The sequence below is a fragment of the Beta vulgaris genome, chromosome 7 (assembly GCF_026745355.1).
Source record: "Beta vulgaris subsp. vulgaris cultivar EL10 chromosome 7, EL10.2, whole genome shotgun sequence".
Lineage (NCBI taxonomy): Eukaryota > Viridiplantae > Streptophyta > Magnoliopsida > Caryophyllales > Amaranthaceae > Beta > Beta vulgaris.
This window is the reverse complement of record NC_079208.1, coordinates 59,827,327-59,842,096: the sequence shown is the minus strand read 5'-3', so window position 1 is coordinate 59,842,096 and position 14,770 is coordinate 59,827,327. Positions and strand designations below refer to the sequence as shown.

At 35.3% G+C, this 14,770-nt stretch overlaps 3 protein-coding genes across 3 annotated transcripts; 2 read left to right on the top strand and 1 right to left on the bottom strand.

The window, feature by feature from the left end:
- Positions 1–303: 303 nt before the first annotated feature.
- LOC104900265 (RNA-directed DNA methylation 4) lies at positions 304–4,471 on the top strand. The gene is made up of 10 exons (XM_010687648.4): positions 304–607; positions 734–814; positions 1,220–1,308; positions 2,157–2,240; positions 2,358–2,399; positions 2,846–3,000; positions 3,084–3,202; positions 3,530–3,611; positions 3,727–3,800; positions 3,915–4,471. The coding sequence occupies exons 1-10, from the start codon at positions 487–489 to the stop codon at positions 4,178–4,180; spliced, it is 1,113 nt and encodes a 370-aa protein (XP_010685950.1). The 5' UTR covers positions 304–486; the 3' UTR covers positions 4,181–4,471.
- Positions 4,472–5,271: 800 nt separating this feature from the next.
- LOC130589598 (protein LURP-one-related 7) lies at positions 5,272–8,500 on the top strand. Its single transcript, XM_057390930.1, has 3 exons — positions 5,272–5,716; positions 7,520–7,720; positions 8,201–8,500. The coding sequence occupies exons 1-3, from the start codon at positions 5,459–5,461 to the stop codon at positions 8,339–8,341; spliced, it is 600 nt and encodes a 199-aa protein (XP_057246913.1). The 5' UTR covers positions 5,272–5,458; the 3' UTR covers positions 8,342–8,500.
- An 825-nt stretch (positions 8,501–9,325) lies between these two features.
- On the bottom strand, positions 9,326–13,342 carry LOC104900263 (hypothetical protein). The gene is made up of 7 exons (XM_010687646.4): positions 12,823–13,342; positions 12,479–12,648; positions 11,484–11,695; positions 10,805–11,059; positions 10,596–10,682; positions 10,241–10,413; positions 9,326–9,728 (listed from the first exon to the last, which is right to left on the bottom strand). Exons 1-7 carry the CDS (start codon positions 13,218–13,220, stop codon positions 9,617–9,619), a joined length of 1,407 nt encoding a protein of 468 aa, XP_010685948.2. The 5' UTR covers positions 13,221–13,342; the 3' UTR covers positions 9,326–9,616.
- Between the last annotated feature and the right edge of the window lie 1,428 nt (positions 13,343–14,770).

The following is a 14,770-nucleotide window of genomic DNA, read 5'->3' as shown; positions in this document are numbered from 1 at the left end:
CAAAAAAAACTAGTTGTGCATTAAAAAATTGTCATTTGAGAATACCGTGTGCAACTTTAAAAAGTTGGGATACAACGTAAAAAACTAAAGGGTACAACATAGGAAAACCCAACTTAAACCCGTTCAATATCATTGTCAGTTTCTAATTTTTGATTTTTATGATTTTAGAATCATATGATATGAATAGTATTATAAACTTAAAGTTGATCATAATAATAGTAATCATGCTAATTTTGAAAACCGGCAACTAAAAACTGAAAACAGAAAACGATAACGAACGGGGCCTTACAAAACGTGATTTCGTTTTCCTTCTACGGGGTTACTCGTTCGAAGGAAATGTCGAAATTCTGGACTTCTCCCACTCAAAACCCTGCACTTCTCTTTGATGACTGATTTCCTCCTTTAGCAAAATTCACAAATTTAGAACAAAACCCTAAATTCAAAGGAGAGAGAAAACTTAATTTCCCAAAAAAATTGGACTCAAAGATGAATACTGAGGTCGGTGAAAGTTCTTCATCTTCAAGGATTCCAAGCGACAACAATGGCGAAAAGACAGTCATAGTTAGGGTTAAGCGCAAGGCTGATCAATCTCCTCTTGATGCTTTCTGTAAATTCTCTACTCCTATTTTATTTTATTTTATTTTAGTTTTTGTTTTAATTTCGCCTTTTAATTGCAAATTTGCTAAATTAATTTTGACAAGGAATAAATTTTGGCATGCAAATACGAGGGTAGGGCTTGAAATTAATGAGAGATCTGTGAAGCGTCCATTGATCGATTTTCAGAAGCTATCTATCTCTACTTCTTCTACTCAAGGTTCGTCTCTTTTTTTTTCAGTTTTAATCATAATTTATGTGTTACTGTTATAAATTAGGTTAATTTAGGAGTTAATGGTAAGTAAGGACCTCATATGGATGGAAGTTTATGCGTGCGAAATCGTTATCAAAGTTAAATTGTCCTCAAATTGATTTAATTGTTAAAAGCATATGGGAAAACTGAGTACTTCTGTAATATTGAATTCTGCTCTTTGTTTTCTGGTATCTTTTGATGGAACTTGTGAAATATTTGCTTTTGATATGGAAAACGCTTTCCATGCCCTGGGGACTGAACTCTGGAATGTATTTTGGAGAAATTTGAGTTAAGAATTTGTGACCAGCATTGTTTTTGAATTGAATGTTAGTATTTGTGTCATTCATGGTATACTATTGTTGTTTGTGGCAGAGGACTTGAAGATCAAAAGGGTATTGGTTGAACATGTCGAAACTGTTAGCAGCTCCAAAGCTAGCATTCCCTTTTTGCAATCCTTTGTGGTTAGTTTGTCAGCATTTAGTTTCTTCCTCTACCTCCTTATTTGCACATTTCTTGTTTTATGCAATATACTTCCTCATTTGCATTTTTTTTGCTGTATGCAATATATACTCTCCGTCCCAAAGAATATTGGTCCCATTTCTTGCTCCATTTGCATTGTACTATTCTGATATGTCCAGAGAAATTTATGATTATTACATTATCCCAACTCCTTAAAGCTGTTTCTGCTATGCTTTAGCCAAAATAGAGTATCTTCATGTGATAGTTCTGTCCTTCCTGCCATTTGTCAAAGTCAATTTGAGCGGGGATATGGATATATGGTAATGTTGCGATTATAGGTGTCTTTTTTCACCTTATCTTATCTGAATTTTCTAAACCTAAAACTTATTTTAATAAGGTGAAGAGAACACACCCACAATCATAATGACAATGTTCTTTGGACATCCCGAAATCATATAGGCAATTGATATATCCGAAGAGGCGGTAAATGATTATGGTTTCAGTTCTATTATGGAGTTATGGCATTGTCTCTGATGAAAAATATCCCAGGTTTTGCCTACTTTTTAAATTGGCCCTCATTTCTTTGGACAATCATTTTTCTAATTTTCTATGCCTGGGATAAATTTTAATCCGTTAATGGAGTATCTGCTGGTTCATCTGATTCATGTTCTTTTTTCCACCTTCACTTTCCTGAGAGTGTTTAGTAATGTTTTCCTACTATTCTCGAATGACTGCAATCAGATCTTTGACTTTTTTTTTTTTTGAAAGGAATCAGATCTTTGACTAGCTGTAAGCTGAACCCAATTTGTTATGCTCCTTATGTTTGACTATGATTATGTTCTGTATGCAGCATCAGCAGCAACCTAATTCTGATGGAGATCCCAAGTTTAGAGCTAGCACTAAAGAGCGTAGGCGCATTCTCCAGAAAGATAGTGTATGTGCTCGCCAACCCCCCCCCCCCCCCCTCTTCCAGTTTTGAGTTATCTGTGTGTTTGGAGGAGATTATGGTTAAAGTACTTATCTTTTTGTGTTCTGTATCTTATTTTTGCAGAAACATGACCAGTTATTGTCCAAAGCAAAGCAAGAACAAGAGGTAACTTCCTTCATAGGATTGCACATCATCAGCAGCAATAATTTAAATGTTTGCATATCTGGCATTTTGGGTGTTTACATCTTTCAATTTTAAGATCATTAATTAGGTGAGCATTAGTTAGGTTGTTTTGATACCTGAATCAATTTTCTCCTTTTCTTCGTTGTCTCAATGGCTGCATAGATTGTTGACTTTGCTATTTCTGAGCCACGGGAGATTATCATAATTAGCTCTACAGCAGCTTATATTCTTATTGTTATGCCATGCTTAATGAGGGAATTCTTTGCTATCAATGCAATGTTTGTTGCACATGGTTTAATTATTTTCACTCTACGAACATTTAAGATTGTCAAACATTATAGAGTCCTTAGTTTGTTTCTATATCTCTCTTTGAAGCCATCATTAAAATCTCCATTGATTTATATTCGATGTCATTTGTTCTCGACTAGGAAATTGCAAAATCTGCACGTTTTAAACAAATCTGGAAGCATAGAACGTGCAATCCAGAGGCCATCCATGATGAGGCTTTGGATGAAGTATGTCGTGTCTATGATGTTCTCCGTGTTGACAAAGAGGAGAGCTCTACAATGATGAAAAAGCAGGAGTAAGTTTCCTGTGGCCATATTAGCTGTACGTGTTTAATATTGTGATTTTAGAAGGATGCAATAATGTCTTTGATTGTTACAGAGAAATCTCTGTGGAAGATCAGGAGATGCTCAGTAAATTTTTGCCGCTCTTGAGGGATTATATTCCTGATGCTGCAGAAGAGATTGAATCTGACATGTCTTCTCATCCTTCCAGACAGGGTGTGTTCATACATTTTCCTTTGTTGTAGACTTGAGTTTTCTTTGTTGTTATTCTTATTATTGCTAAAAAGGCTATTCAGAATTACATATGCTAGATGATACTTCAATTAGATGGAAGGGATGGCAATTCACAATATCAATTTATAAATCAGTTATGGATTGTGTGTTTATTTGTATTGTTTTTCTGGTATGCCGTTAATAAGCTGCAATCTCCTCTCAACCTTTCCATGATTGTACTTTTTTTGGTGTAGGCTAAAAGAGAATAATTATGTGAATTTGGTTGCTTAGTTGTCTGGTAGCTAAAGTTTCTTCGGATGCTTTTTGCAGATTTAGCTGATGAATATGTGTACGACCTATATGCAGTCAAGGAAAAGATTGATGAAACAGAGGCTTCTTATCCATTTCCATTGTATGGACTATAGAACTTTACCTATGTGTTTATCTGGTTTAATACATTATTGTTATATAGTCTTGTTCCTTTTGCTCCATTATGTTATAAAGCTAATGACCGAGCTCTTTGTCAGGGTCCAAGTTGATGATGATGATCAGTATTATGACGGTCCTGATGACTCGGATCATGAATCTGATGATTCTAATGGTAACCTATTCACCTGTTATGTTTGCTTTATCATCTTATTCATTCCATTTCAATTGTAACGCACAATTATTGATGATGGATATCGACATAAAAGCTTCTTTTACTGGATGACAGATGAGAACCATCCGCGGAATGACTATCCGGAAGAAGAGTCTTCAGGTGATGAGGATGAGGAAAAAAGCTCAAAATCTGGGAGTGAATCAGAAGAGGAGGAAAGTGAAGCAGACAGTGATACTGATATGTGCACAAAGTCAGACGACTCGGTAGGATATGACCGATCAGAAGATCCACTGTTTGATGATGAAACGAGTGAAGATTATACCAATGTTTACTCTGATGATGGCAGGGACAGTGAGGATAGGAAATGGACATATCGTTAAGTTTTCCTTGTATCATTGTTTGTAACTAATCTATATGTTATTCAGACTGTGTTTTCCTTCAATGCTGGAGTCAAATTCTTGACACTTTCATACTCTTTTCTTGGCTAATTCATGACACGTACCCCGTGTTCGATATGAGTATGAGAGTTGAGTAACATAGTCTAATTGTATTTGCAAGAGATTTAGCTGTAGTAGATGAATGATGTACTTGTCACTTGTAAAAATGGTTGTGGTGAAGTTGCTGGATTCTAATGCTAATTGGTAGAAGAAGTCGAAGATCAATTTTTTCAAGGTGTACGGTAGTAGTTTATTGATGGATGCTAGAGTCGATTCTTTTTTTCCTTCTCTTTGGTGCTTAATTCAACAGAAAATAATTTTCTTTGTTAAATTGTACTCCAAAAGATAATTTTTCCTTTTTAATGGTTCTTTTTATTTACCTGCTAAAAGTGCAAAATTGAAAGTTGAAGGGGAAGGAGTAGAATTTCCTAATAATTTCCTCGAAATGTAAGAAGTTATTTATCTAGTACCCTCTAGGTAAGTGAAAATTCCAATAGGAAGTTATTTCCTCCACTACTAACTAAACGATAACTTAAGAGTATTTACGGAGATCTCTAAACCCTAACCTTTCTTATTCTCTCTCTGAGTCTATGTTCCTTCACCTTTTTTCCGCTCACATTCATGGAAGACCTTTTTTTCCTTTTGTTTTTAGTTTTTAGTTTATGCTCTTGTTTTATTAAATAAATTAGTAAGACTTGTTGTCTTCGACATAAAATAGCTAAATTGAAATGAATAAAATAGTGATATGTGAAAGTAAAAGTATCATCCAAAGCTGAACTAAACTAAATTGAATTGAACTGGACTGAAAATAAGTTGGGGTGAACCGATCATATCTCTTTATGAGAAATTCTCGGGCTCTATGATAAGGATTTTATTAGACTCGAATGCAGTCAATATCGTTAGATCAACAATGTTCTTCTCCAAAACATGTGCAAATAATAAACGGCTCCATTAATAACTGCAGATCAACAAATACAAGGAGTCTGTAATACTTTGGTCAATCTGATTCATATATAAAAACAAAAAAAATACTTTGGTAGAAACAAAAAAAAAGGATACGTAGAAGAAACGCGAGTTGGCGGCTTCCTAGTTGGTAAGATGAGGAAAAAGAGCGATTCTCTCTCTCTCCTAACACAACCTGGATTATGAATATATGATCATTCTTCATTACATTGAAATTGTGAAATCTCCACCTCAAATTAATCGTCAATTTTCATTGGAATGACAAAATTGAGTTCAAATTCAGAGGAGAGAGAAAGTGAAGAAGTAACATTGGTTGAAATTCATCAAGGAATTCCATTAATACCTATAGATCTATTCGTCAAAAAGAATAGAAAAAGTGTCCGCTTTTTCGACGCTTTTGACAATCTTCTCTATAAAGTATCCGACGCCGCAATCTCTCCTCTTTCATCTGGATTACGTGGACGTGTTTTATTGGATTCTTCCGGCGTTCCTCTCGTCTCCATTTTTCGCTCTCGTGTAAGTCAGTTTTTCTCTCTCTTCAATTTTCATTCAATTGTTGTTTTTTTCTTGGAAAAAAAGTAACATTAGAATTTCAATTTGCTGAAATTTGATGCAATATACAAAAAATTGTTGTTCATGATAGTTTTGAATTAATTTTAGGTTTTGTTTTAGCTCAGTTTGAACATAACGTGATTGATATTTTATCAAATTGTATGAATTGGTTAGATTTCAATACATGTGGATGTTTTTAATTGGAAGAAGACGACAATTTGAAATTAATGTTGCTGAAATTTGATGAAATTGTTGTTCGTGATGGTTTCGAATTAATTATAGGTTTTGTGTTACCTCAGTTTGAACATAACGTGATTGATATTTGATCAAATTGTATGAATTGGTTAGATTTCAGTACATGTGGATGTGTTAATTGGAAGAAGACGACAATTGAAATTAATGTTGCTGAAATTTGATGAAATTGTTGTTCGTGATGGTTTCGAATTAATTATAGGTTTTGTGTTACCTCACTTTGAACATAACGTGATTGATATTTGATCAAACTGTATGAATTGGTTAGATTTCAATACACGTGGATGTGTTAATTGGAAAAAGACGACAATTGAAATTAATGTTGCTGAAATTTGATGAACTTGTTTCTCGTGATGGTTTCGAATTGAGTATAGGTTTTGTGTTACCTCACTTTGAACCTAACATGACTCATATTTGATCAAATTGTATGATTGGTGAAATTCCATTACATGTGGATGTGCTAGGCCCTGTTTTTGGACTTATTTTCAATTCCGTTCAGTTCCATTTACTCTATGCAGTTCAGTTTCTCTCAGTGCCGTTCGTTCAGTTCAGTTTTTCTCAGTCCAAAAGAACGGGGCCTTAATTGGTTACAGAAACAAAGAAAAATTCGATGGCCATTGTGAAGATAGAAAGTAGGAGGTAGATTTTAAAGTTGTCAATTTCCGACTTAGGCAACATAAATTGCTTGATTTTGGCAAACCAAAACCTAATTTTGATCACGAGTACGTAGAAATGAAGCTTTTGTTTTAACATGAGTTTTACGTAAAATTTAGCAGAGGGAATTTTTTATTTTCTTGTGCAATCCATCATACATTCATACTAGGGTGCGTTATCTTCACCTTGTTTTGTTGCTGAGTTAATCTCGACTAGACTTATCTAACATTATTGGAAAATTTGAACTTATTGGAGCTTAGGAGCGTTTTATGAGGTGTTAGAACTTATTGGAACTTATTTGAACTTATTGGAATAAAACTTATGTTAAGGAGAAGGGAACGCGAGAAATGCCTGAATCCGGTTGTTTGCTTCCTAGGTTTCAGCATGCCTCCAAGTTTCAAGGAAAAGGAACCTTTTAGTTTACAAATTTGAGATTCAGTTATTTTATGGGGTGTTGGAACTTATTGGAACTTAAATTATTCGATTTATCTTTGCAACTTATCTAAACTTATTAGTTTTGACACCTCAAAACTTTTGTTAAGGAGAAGGTAACGCGAGAAATGCCTATGTCTGGTTGTTTTAGCTTCCCACTTCCTACGTTTCAGCACTGCCTTCAGGTTTTCAGGTTCAAGAACTAAGAACCTTTTAGTTTACAATACTGAGATTCAGTTTCCAAAGCTTGCTACCTTCTTAATGTGCTCGAAGATAGTCCACGCTTCTAGCAACTCGGTGATTATAATTAGTACTGCTTGGTACTCTTGGTGCACCATGTTTGATATTAAAGCCTTTTGAATTTGGCCTTTTTGTTGTTGTTGATCTTGCTAGGATAAGTAGTAATTAGTTTATGCTTACTATACGTAGGATGGCACCTGGAAAGGCTTCAAGGGAGATGGCTGTGGCGAATTGCTTTTCGAGGCAGAACAAACCTTGAATACATTCAGTAAAATAGAGCTTAATATAATCCTCACGGGAGAAAACGGAGCAAAAATCACTTTTGCATTGAGAGGCTGCGTTTTCTGGAGAACTTGCACCATTTATCAAGACAAATTCATAATAGCTCAGGTATGAATTCGCCCTATATGTCCTGTTACCAAGCAGTCACTCACCCTAGTCCCTAAGGCCTAAGCTGCTTCTCAATTGTTTGTTCTCTTCTAGCCGAAAAGTTGAAGCAAGTGCTGTTTTTTTGCTACTTTGTGTTACACTTACACCCCCTCTTTTTTTTCTTTAAGTTGCTCCAGTTTGATATTTATGACATTCAACACATAATTTGACCATTAATTTACTTGCTTATCTATTAGTGAAAAATTTTAAAAAATAAAAAATATTGAAAGTATACATTGATATGAATTCAATAGCATATTACTAAAGAATTGTATCTGTTTTCATATATTTGTAAACTTTTAGGGTCAAATTGAAATTGTAAACAGTCAATATGGAGCAACTAAATGAAAATGGAGGCGGTATTCTTGTGCTTGCCATTGTTGCATCCTTGCACCAGTCTTGATTTATGTGAGTATGACTTAAAGTTTTGATTTAATGCAGACAAATCTCATGTACAAGCTTGGTTTTAGGAAGCATTTCGTGGGACGGAGTAAATTCAGAGTAACTGTTTTTCCTGGATTTAGCGATTATAATTTCATTGCCTCATTAATATTAGTATTCTTGGATGGACGAAAACAATGATATACTTTGCAATTTGCCAAGGACTATTCTTTGATTATATAATTGTTTTTTGCCACCAATTGTGGCATGTGATTATTGCCTTTCTCTAATTTTGTTGCCACCAATTGTGGTATACAATGATACAAATCATATTCTTATTAACATGTCTTGAACTCTGTTTCTCTCTGCTTCCTCCCCATCCCTTTTGTATGCAATCTCTTTCTTCCTGTTGCAGCGAGCTTTATTTTTTACCACTCTTTCGTACCATCATTGGTTATGTAAATCAGATTATCAGTCTTTAAATTTTCAGCCCTCATTGGAGGTGGATTAGGTTTTTACTTATTAATGGCTAACCGCTTACTAGTGGGCTAATCCTAGTGCCATGAGTTACAGGTTTGATTCAAACACAATTGAGGACTTCCGGATGATCTTGATTCTTGAGGTAATATTTAGGCTCCATTTGATAGGACGTAAAACGTTTTTCTGGAAAATTATTTTCCTCTATTTTCAGTTTTACATTATTTGGTTGGTAAAGGAGTGTAAAACCATTTTCCCTTGTAGTAAAATTACTCTCTCAATGAGTGAAAAGTGTTTTACCTATCTCTCTCACTACCTTCTTACTTTCCTTTTCATTTTCCTTTCATTTTATCATTTTTCTAACATGAAACCAAACAATAAAAAACTAATTTTAAAATTTTGTTTTTCATGTAAATCATTTTACTCTGAAAATATTTTATGTCCTATCAAACAGGGCTTTAGTGCAATATCGACAAGAATACCCTGGCATGGCCATATGAGCTTCCTTTATTTTTTTTTAGTTGTTTCATTTCTCCTTTACACATTTTTCAACGCACAATATAGATCTTTAATATCTCTAATTATACATAAGTAGAAATTACAAAAAGTTATATTGAGACAAATCTAACAAGATTTTACTTGATTATTATTTTTACATTCTATGAATAGTGTTAAAATTCAATATAAACAACTAAAAAAAAGAGGTAGTAAAATTCAAAAAAGCATATTATTACCAATTTGATCAAAAAAAGTTTACAAACTAAATGCCTTGATATTGAGGCTAGTGGAGTTCTCCATCTTTCTTCCAAATCCCCCCCCCCCCCAAAGAAAGGAGTAGAGGGGGAAACAGAAAGAGAGAAAACAGAAGATATGAATAAGCTGCTACTACTCCATGGTGTTTACATGGAAACAACAGAATATTATTCCTGAGCTAGCAATCAAAATTGGAAGGTACACAATACAAATGCCAATCTTTAGCAGAGAACAGATGTACTTCAATCACCACATTAAGGGTGATAGCCATCTCATTTCTGATCCATTGCCGTTAGCAAGGTAATACATCTTTTTCCATTTCTCCTCTGTGAATGCTTCTCGACGGATAAGCCTTTGCCTACCATTTGCAAAAATGTTAAATTTACAATTAGATTTGAGCACCTTTTACGACACAAGATACTTTAGTTATAAACTACTAGAGGCATAACTCAAAACGAAGGCGCACTGAGAAATGAGAATAATGCTGATGAAGACCAGGCACAAAAGACACATCCAAAGAATACCACAGAAAAAAGAAGCACCAATTTGTTAACCTCAAAGCCTTACTCATGCAGATCATTCAACAATGCTTAACCTCAAGGCTATAATAGGGAAACCAAACATATATTCAGGAACGTAGTATATTTTTTGAGGGGTATGTTCAGGAACAGATCATTGCAAGCAATTACCCACAAATTTTCTTACTCGCATTTGTAGACACTTGGCTTCTGGGCATTACATACAGGGGACAAACCATAGAAAGTGGTGGACAAGATGCAAAATTATAATATCTCCAGACGTGCTATAACAACTCAGAACTGAATATATGGTCAGCAAAGTTTCACGTATAGCAATAAGCTGAAGGCATACCTAAGGTAATAATGGCATACGGCTGCAGCTTCATCCAGAGTGTACCGAGGGAAGTCAATACGAGCATCACTTGGTACACCAGGCAAGTCCTTACGCAGCTTTCCCACTGCTGTTGAGTGTGAGAATGCACCGACCATCATGTCATCATGCGTCATAGGCCTGAAAGCATTTACCTTCACGGAAAACATAGTGACGGAACCATCAACATAGAGAACTTCTGATTGTGCAGTATTAACAGATTTACAGTAAACTATGAAAAATCATGCGAGCCACTTCATACATACATCTAGCTTGACCAAGCACCATCACCCCCATGCAAGTGAGAGAGAGAGGAGAAAAATTTTAGAGTTCTTACTGTTGCAATATCTTTAGCATGAATTGGTTTGGAAGAGCGTGGTGTAACAACTTCTTCGTATTCACTAAACGTAAACCAATTGTTGTACTGCAAAAGCCAGAAAAATAAGCTCAGATGACCTCAAGAATTTGCAACCATAGACCATATGTAAGTATTGGACATCAATCCAAGCTAGCATAGAGATCACTGAAGATGCCAAAACGTCTTACTTGGTCAATTGCGAGAAGCACTGGAACATCCTTCACCAGTGATAACTCCTTCCGCAAACGGACAAGCACTCCAACAGCAGCATGTGAATGAATAACTCCTGTCTGGATTAAATCATATAATGTCGAACCCTCTGGCATCGCCATGGAATCTGCTCCCTTCAAAAATCCCACACCAGCACCTTCTCCCAAAGGAATAGGATCAGATGTTTGACAAGGGAGTTGTCGCAAGCAGGTTTCATTAAATTTGAGGAAGTCCTAAAGAGCAAGTGAGAGTAATGAAACTTCAGTAACTATTCAACTTTCATCAATTTTACAAGTCAATATGCATTAGCATTTAGGAAAGATCGAACAAATTATACATAAACTTAACATTGTAACTAATAATTAAGTGGTAAACATGGAAACGTATATGTAATGAGAAGTAGGCTGTGTTTCAGATCAAGTATCTAATATAAAAAAAACCTCATGTAGGTTGCACACATTGGATCCCTCACCCTGCTCTAGGAGGGAGATTATTTCACAGGCATTGGAGTAATGTGGATTGTCATGCACTATGAAATATCAGAATTTAAGGTAACATCCTGCCTACCTTGGAGACATCTTGATATATGATAATATAGTCAACTCAAAGCAACTTCTTAATGTTAATCACAAGATTTAAAGACAGACTGGAACTTGCCTTCAAAATATTTTCAGCCTGAACAGGGGTATCCCAAAGCCCAGTTTGTGGGTTCTTATAGAAAAATCCACCATGGGTCCAGTCACGACCTTTAGGGGAATACAAAACTAGCCAACCTTCATCGCGAGCCCAATGAGCAAGCATTGCAAGCGCAATACTCTTCCCACAGCTTCGGGGACCATCCAAGACAATCTGTTTTCTAACTTTTGGTGCTGTAAAAATGTCAACACAAACAATAAACTTCCTTGTGGCAAAATCATCAGCATGGTATATGGTAGAAAGTGTCATCAGCAGAATAATCATCTTTCCAGGAGAAAAATTTACAGTGACTCCAAAATTCTCATTTACCACAAAACTCAGAAAGCCTAAGTCATATCAAAACATATGGGAAAGTCAATGGGTAAATAACAAATACACAACCTCGGGGATTCATTTCACGCTCAAAATAAATGCAATAGCAAGAACATGTCAAGTATCATTTTCATGGCATTCACAATTTTTTTTTTTTTCGAGGGGAGAGCTAAATAACCTCATTGTGCTTAAGTATCTAGAATTCCAATCTCAAGCTAGATAAAAAAAAGTGTAATACAAGCTCACAAACACTTTGATTAGTCACAGTCTCACAGAGCATGCACATTCACTACAACACAACTAATGGTTTACAAATTCAAGACAGGATACTGAGAAAGAGCCATGTCCGATCTAGTTCAATTTACATTCCACTACGACCGCATATATTCAACAAATACGACTGTATATATTAACGAAATTCGATAACAACTACATATATTTTACTTCTACGACTATATATTAATGAAATTGGATCACAACTACATATATTTAACTTCTACACTATATATTAATGAAATTCGATCACAACTACATATATTTAACTTCTACGACTATATATTAATATCACAACTACATAAATTTAACCTCTACAACTATACATTACGCAAGATATTGGGGTTTAGGGTTTTAGAAATGAAATGTACCTTTGCTAGAAGGAGAAGACCAGGAAGGAGGATCAACAATACGCCTAAAATTATCACGAAGATCCAAAAAACTCTGACGAATCAATAATGCAACACGTTTCGTATCTTCAAACTCTTTCAACATACCACTCGGCAATCCTTCCGGCAACACCGCATTCAAATCTTCCATTCTTCAATTTTCCACAAACATCAATCAAATTACATTTCCAATTAATCCAATACTCTATAAAATAAATGAAACATTTCTCTCGAAAAGCTCGCACATATAACAATAAGCATTTCATTTATTTCAGAACGAAGGAAGTATAACACGAAAAAAAGCGAAAGAGATGAGAAATAAAAACCTGAATTTCATGTAAGAGCAAGTATCTTTGTGAGAGAGGAGAGAGAGAGAAGAAGTAGAGGTGAATAGAGGAAGACCATTGGGGCCTACATCAAGAGACCGATCCTTGTCATCCTCAGCCAACAACCTTAATCGAAGTTGTTCTCCTTCCACGTCAGCGTCCAGCTCAGCGGCGGAGCTACCACCGACATCGTCGTGTTTTCCGTCGCCTTTGAACTTCTTCTTTGCCTTTGAAAGCGTCGATTTCGAGGGTTTTGCGGAGTAAAAACGCGAGAAGTTTGAAGAAACGTCGTTAAAAGCTGCGGTTGCGGCGGCGATTGAGGTGAAATTGGAGAGGTTGTGGTGGTGGTGGTGGTGGCGCGTGGTTGAAATCGCCGGTGATAGAAAGCGCCGCCACATTTGGGCGTCGGAGATTGTAAGTTTTTTTTTATGGTGGAGAGAGAATTTGGAGAAATGGGTTTTTGGTGAAATTAGGAGAGAGAGAGTGTGCAGTGATTGAGAGGTTCACTTGTTGGGCTGATAAATTTGATGGGCCTTGATTTCTGTAATTGAGTTATTGTGGATTTGTGGGATGAAGTATAGAGTAATAAGAGTATAGACTACTCCTTTCGTTTCACAATATAAGGCACGCACGAGGTTCGGGGTCGAACTTTGACCGCTAATCACTCTCAATTTATGTTGATAAAAAAATTTAAAAAATAATATTTTTATAGTATTTTTCAAGACGAATCCAACGGTATAATTTTTATAATTTTTATTTATCGTATTTGAGAGATATTTGTGGTCAAAGCAAATTTTCGTAAAGCGTGAATGCCTTATATTTTGAAACAGAGGGAGTATAGACTATAGACCGACCTATCACTTATCAGGCCATCACCATGATTCGGTGGTAAATGAGCGTATAAGGGTGTGTTCTCTTCACCTTAGAAAACTTTAATTGAACTTATTAGAGTTGATTGACTTTTATTGGACCTTAATTTGAGTGTTGTGTTAGACCTGATCAAACCTGATTACACCTGATATGAACTTATTGAACATAAAACTTATTTTATAAGTTGAAGATAACATGTCCTAAGTATTGTAATATCGACAAGACTCGATTTTAGATTTTGGATATCATTCTATAAGACTTTTACAAGTAAGGTAGATGGTATCCACACTATAATTCAATAGGTGAATTAAAGGATAGAATTTTATGGATTTGTACGATATGATAATAGTGTGATTTTATGTCTTTATTTTCAAATGACCAATCACATTTATGTTCTATATTGAGGTGAGTCGTAGCTTGTAAAAGTCTTTGAATTTAACAATTTTGGGAATGATGTTTTGTGGTGTAAAAAGTTTGAAGGAGCCCCCAACTCATATTTTCTTAGGAAAATTATAGACAAAGATGAACTTTTATCGTCATTTTATTAATTTTGAACTAATTTGTTGACCTGAATGATGTACAAGTGTTTTGTGGGGCTATATTTTTTATATTTTAAGATTGTTAAATGTTATTCTATATTAATTTTAGTAATTAGGGAGTAATGAGAAGGTGTAAAATCATGGGGAAGCTACATGGGGGACTGGCAGGGGCCTAACCCTGCAAGGCTGCAACACACTCCCATGGTCCATATGTTTTCAATTAGGCCCTTGTAGTACTTTGTTTATATATAAACTAGTTATTAGGTCCGGGCATAGCCCCGGGTAAGAAATATTTCATTTATTAATATTGTACTTTGATATGATAGCACTAAATACAACTTGGTCTAGTGGTTAAAACTTTAGTACATGAACTTGAGGTCACGGGATCAAAACCTATTTTATGCAGTTTCTAATTTTTTTTATTATACATGGATTACATGAACTAAAACTCCATAGGGAGAGCGCCACGTGGCACCGTTTTTGGCTTACGCACGCCTTTTAATATATTAGTATAGATAAGGCCTTTTATAGACTTGAAG

Excerpts from the sequence above, each read along its gene's own strand:
- LOC130589598 (XM_057390930.1), top strand. The coding sequence starts at position 5,459 with ATGACAAAATTGAGTTCAAATTCAGAGGAGAGAGAAAGTGAAGAAGTA. Across the intron at positions 5,717-7,519 it reads TCTCCATTTTTCGCTCTCGT|GATGGCACCTGGAAAGGCTT; the intron begins GTAAGTCAGTTT and ends TACTATACGTAG. Across the intron at positions 7,721-8,200 it reads ACAAATTCATAATAGCTCAG|ACAAATCTCATGTACAAGCT; the intron begins GTATGAATTCGC and ends GATTTAATGCAG.
- LOC104900263 (XM_010687646.4), bottom strand. The coding sequence starts at position 13,220 with ATGTGGCGGCGCTTTCTATCACCGGCGATTTCAACCACGCGCCACCAC. Across the intron at positions 10,683-10,804 it reads TGCTTCTCGCAATTGACCAA|TACAACAATTGGTTTACGTT; the intron begins GTAAGACGTTTT and ends TGGCTTTTGCAG. Across the intron at positions 10,414-10,595 it reads ATGCTAAAGATATTGCAACA|GTAAATGCTTTCAGGCCTAT; the intron begins GTAAGAACTCTA and ends TTTTCCGTGAAG.
- LOC104900265 (XM_010687648.4), top strand. The coding sequence starts at position 487 with ATGAATACTGAGGTCGGTGAAAGTTCTTCATCTTCAAGGATTCCAAGC. Across the intron at positions 2,241-2,357 it reads GCATTCTCCAGAAAGATAGT|AAACATGACCAGTTATTGTC; the intron begins GTATGTGCTCGC and ends TTATTTTTGCAG. Across the intron at positions 2,400-2,845 it reads AAGCAAAGCAAGAACAAGAG|GAAATTGCAAAATCTGCACG; the intron begins GTAACTTCCTTC and ends GTTCTCGACTAG.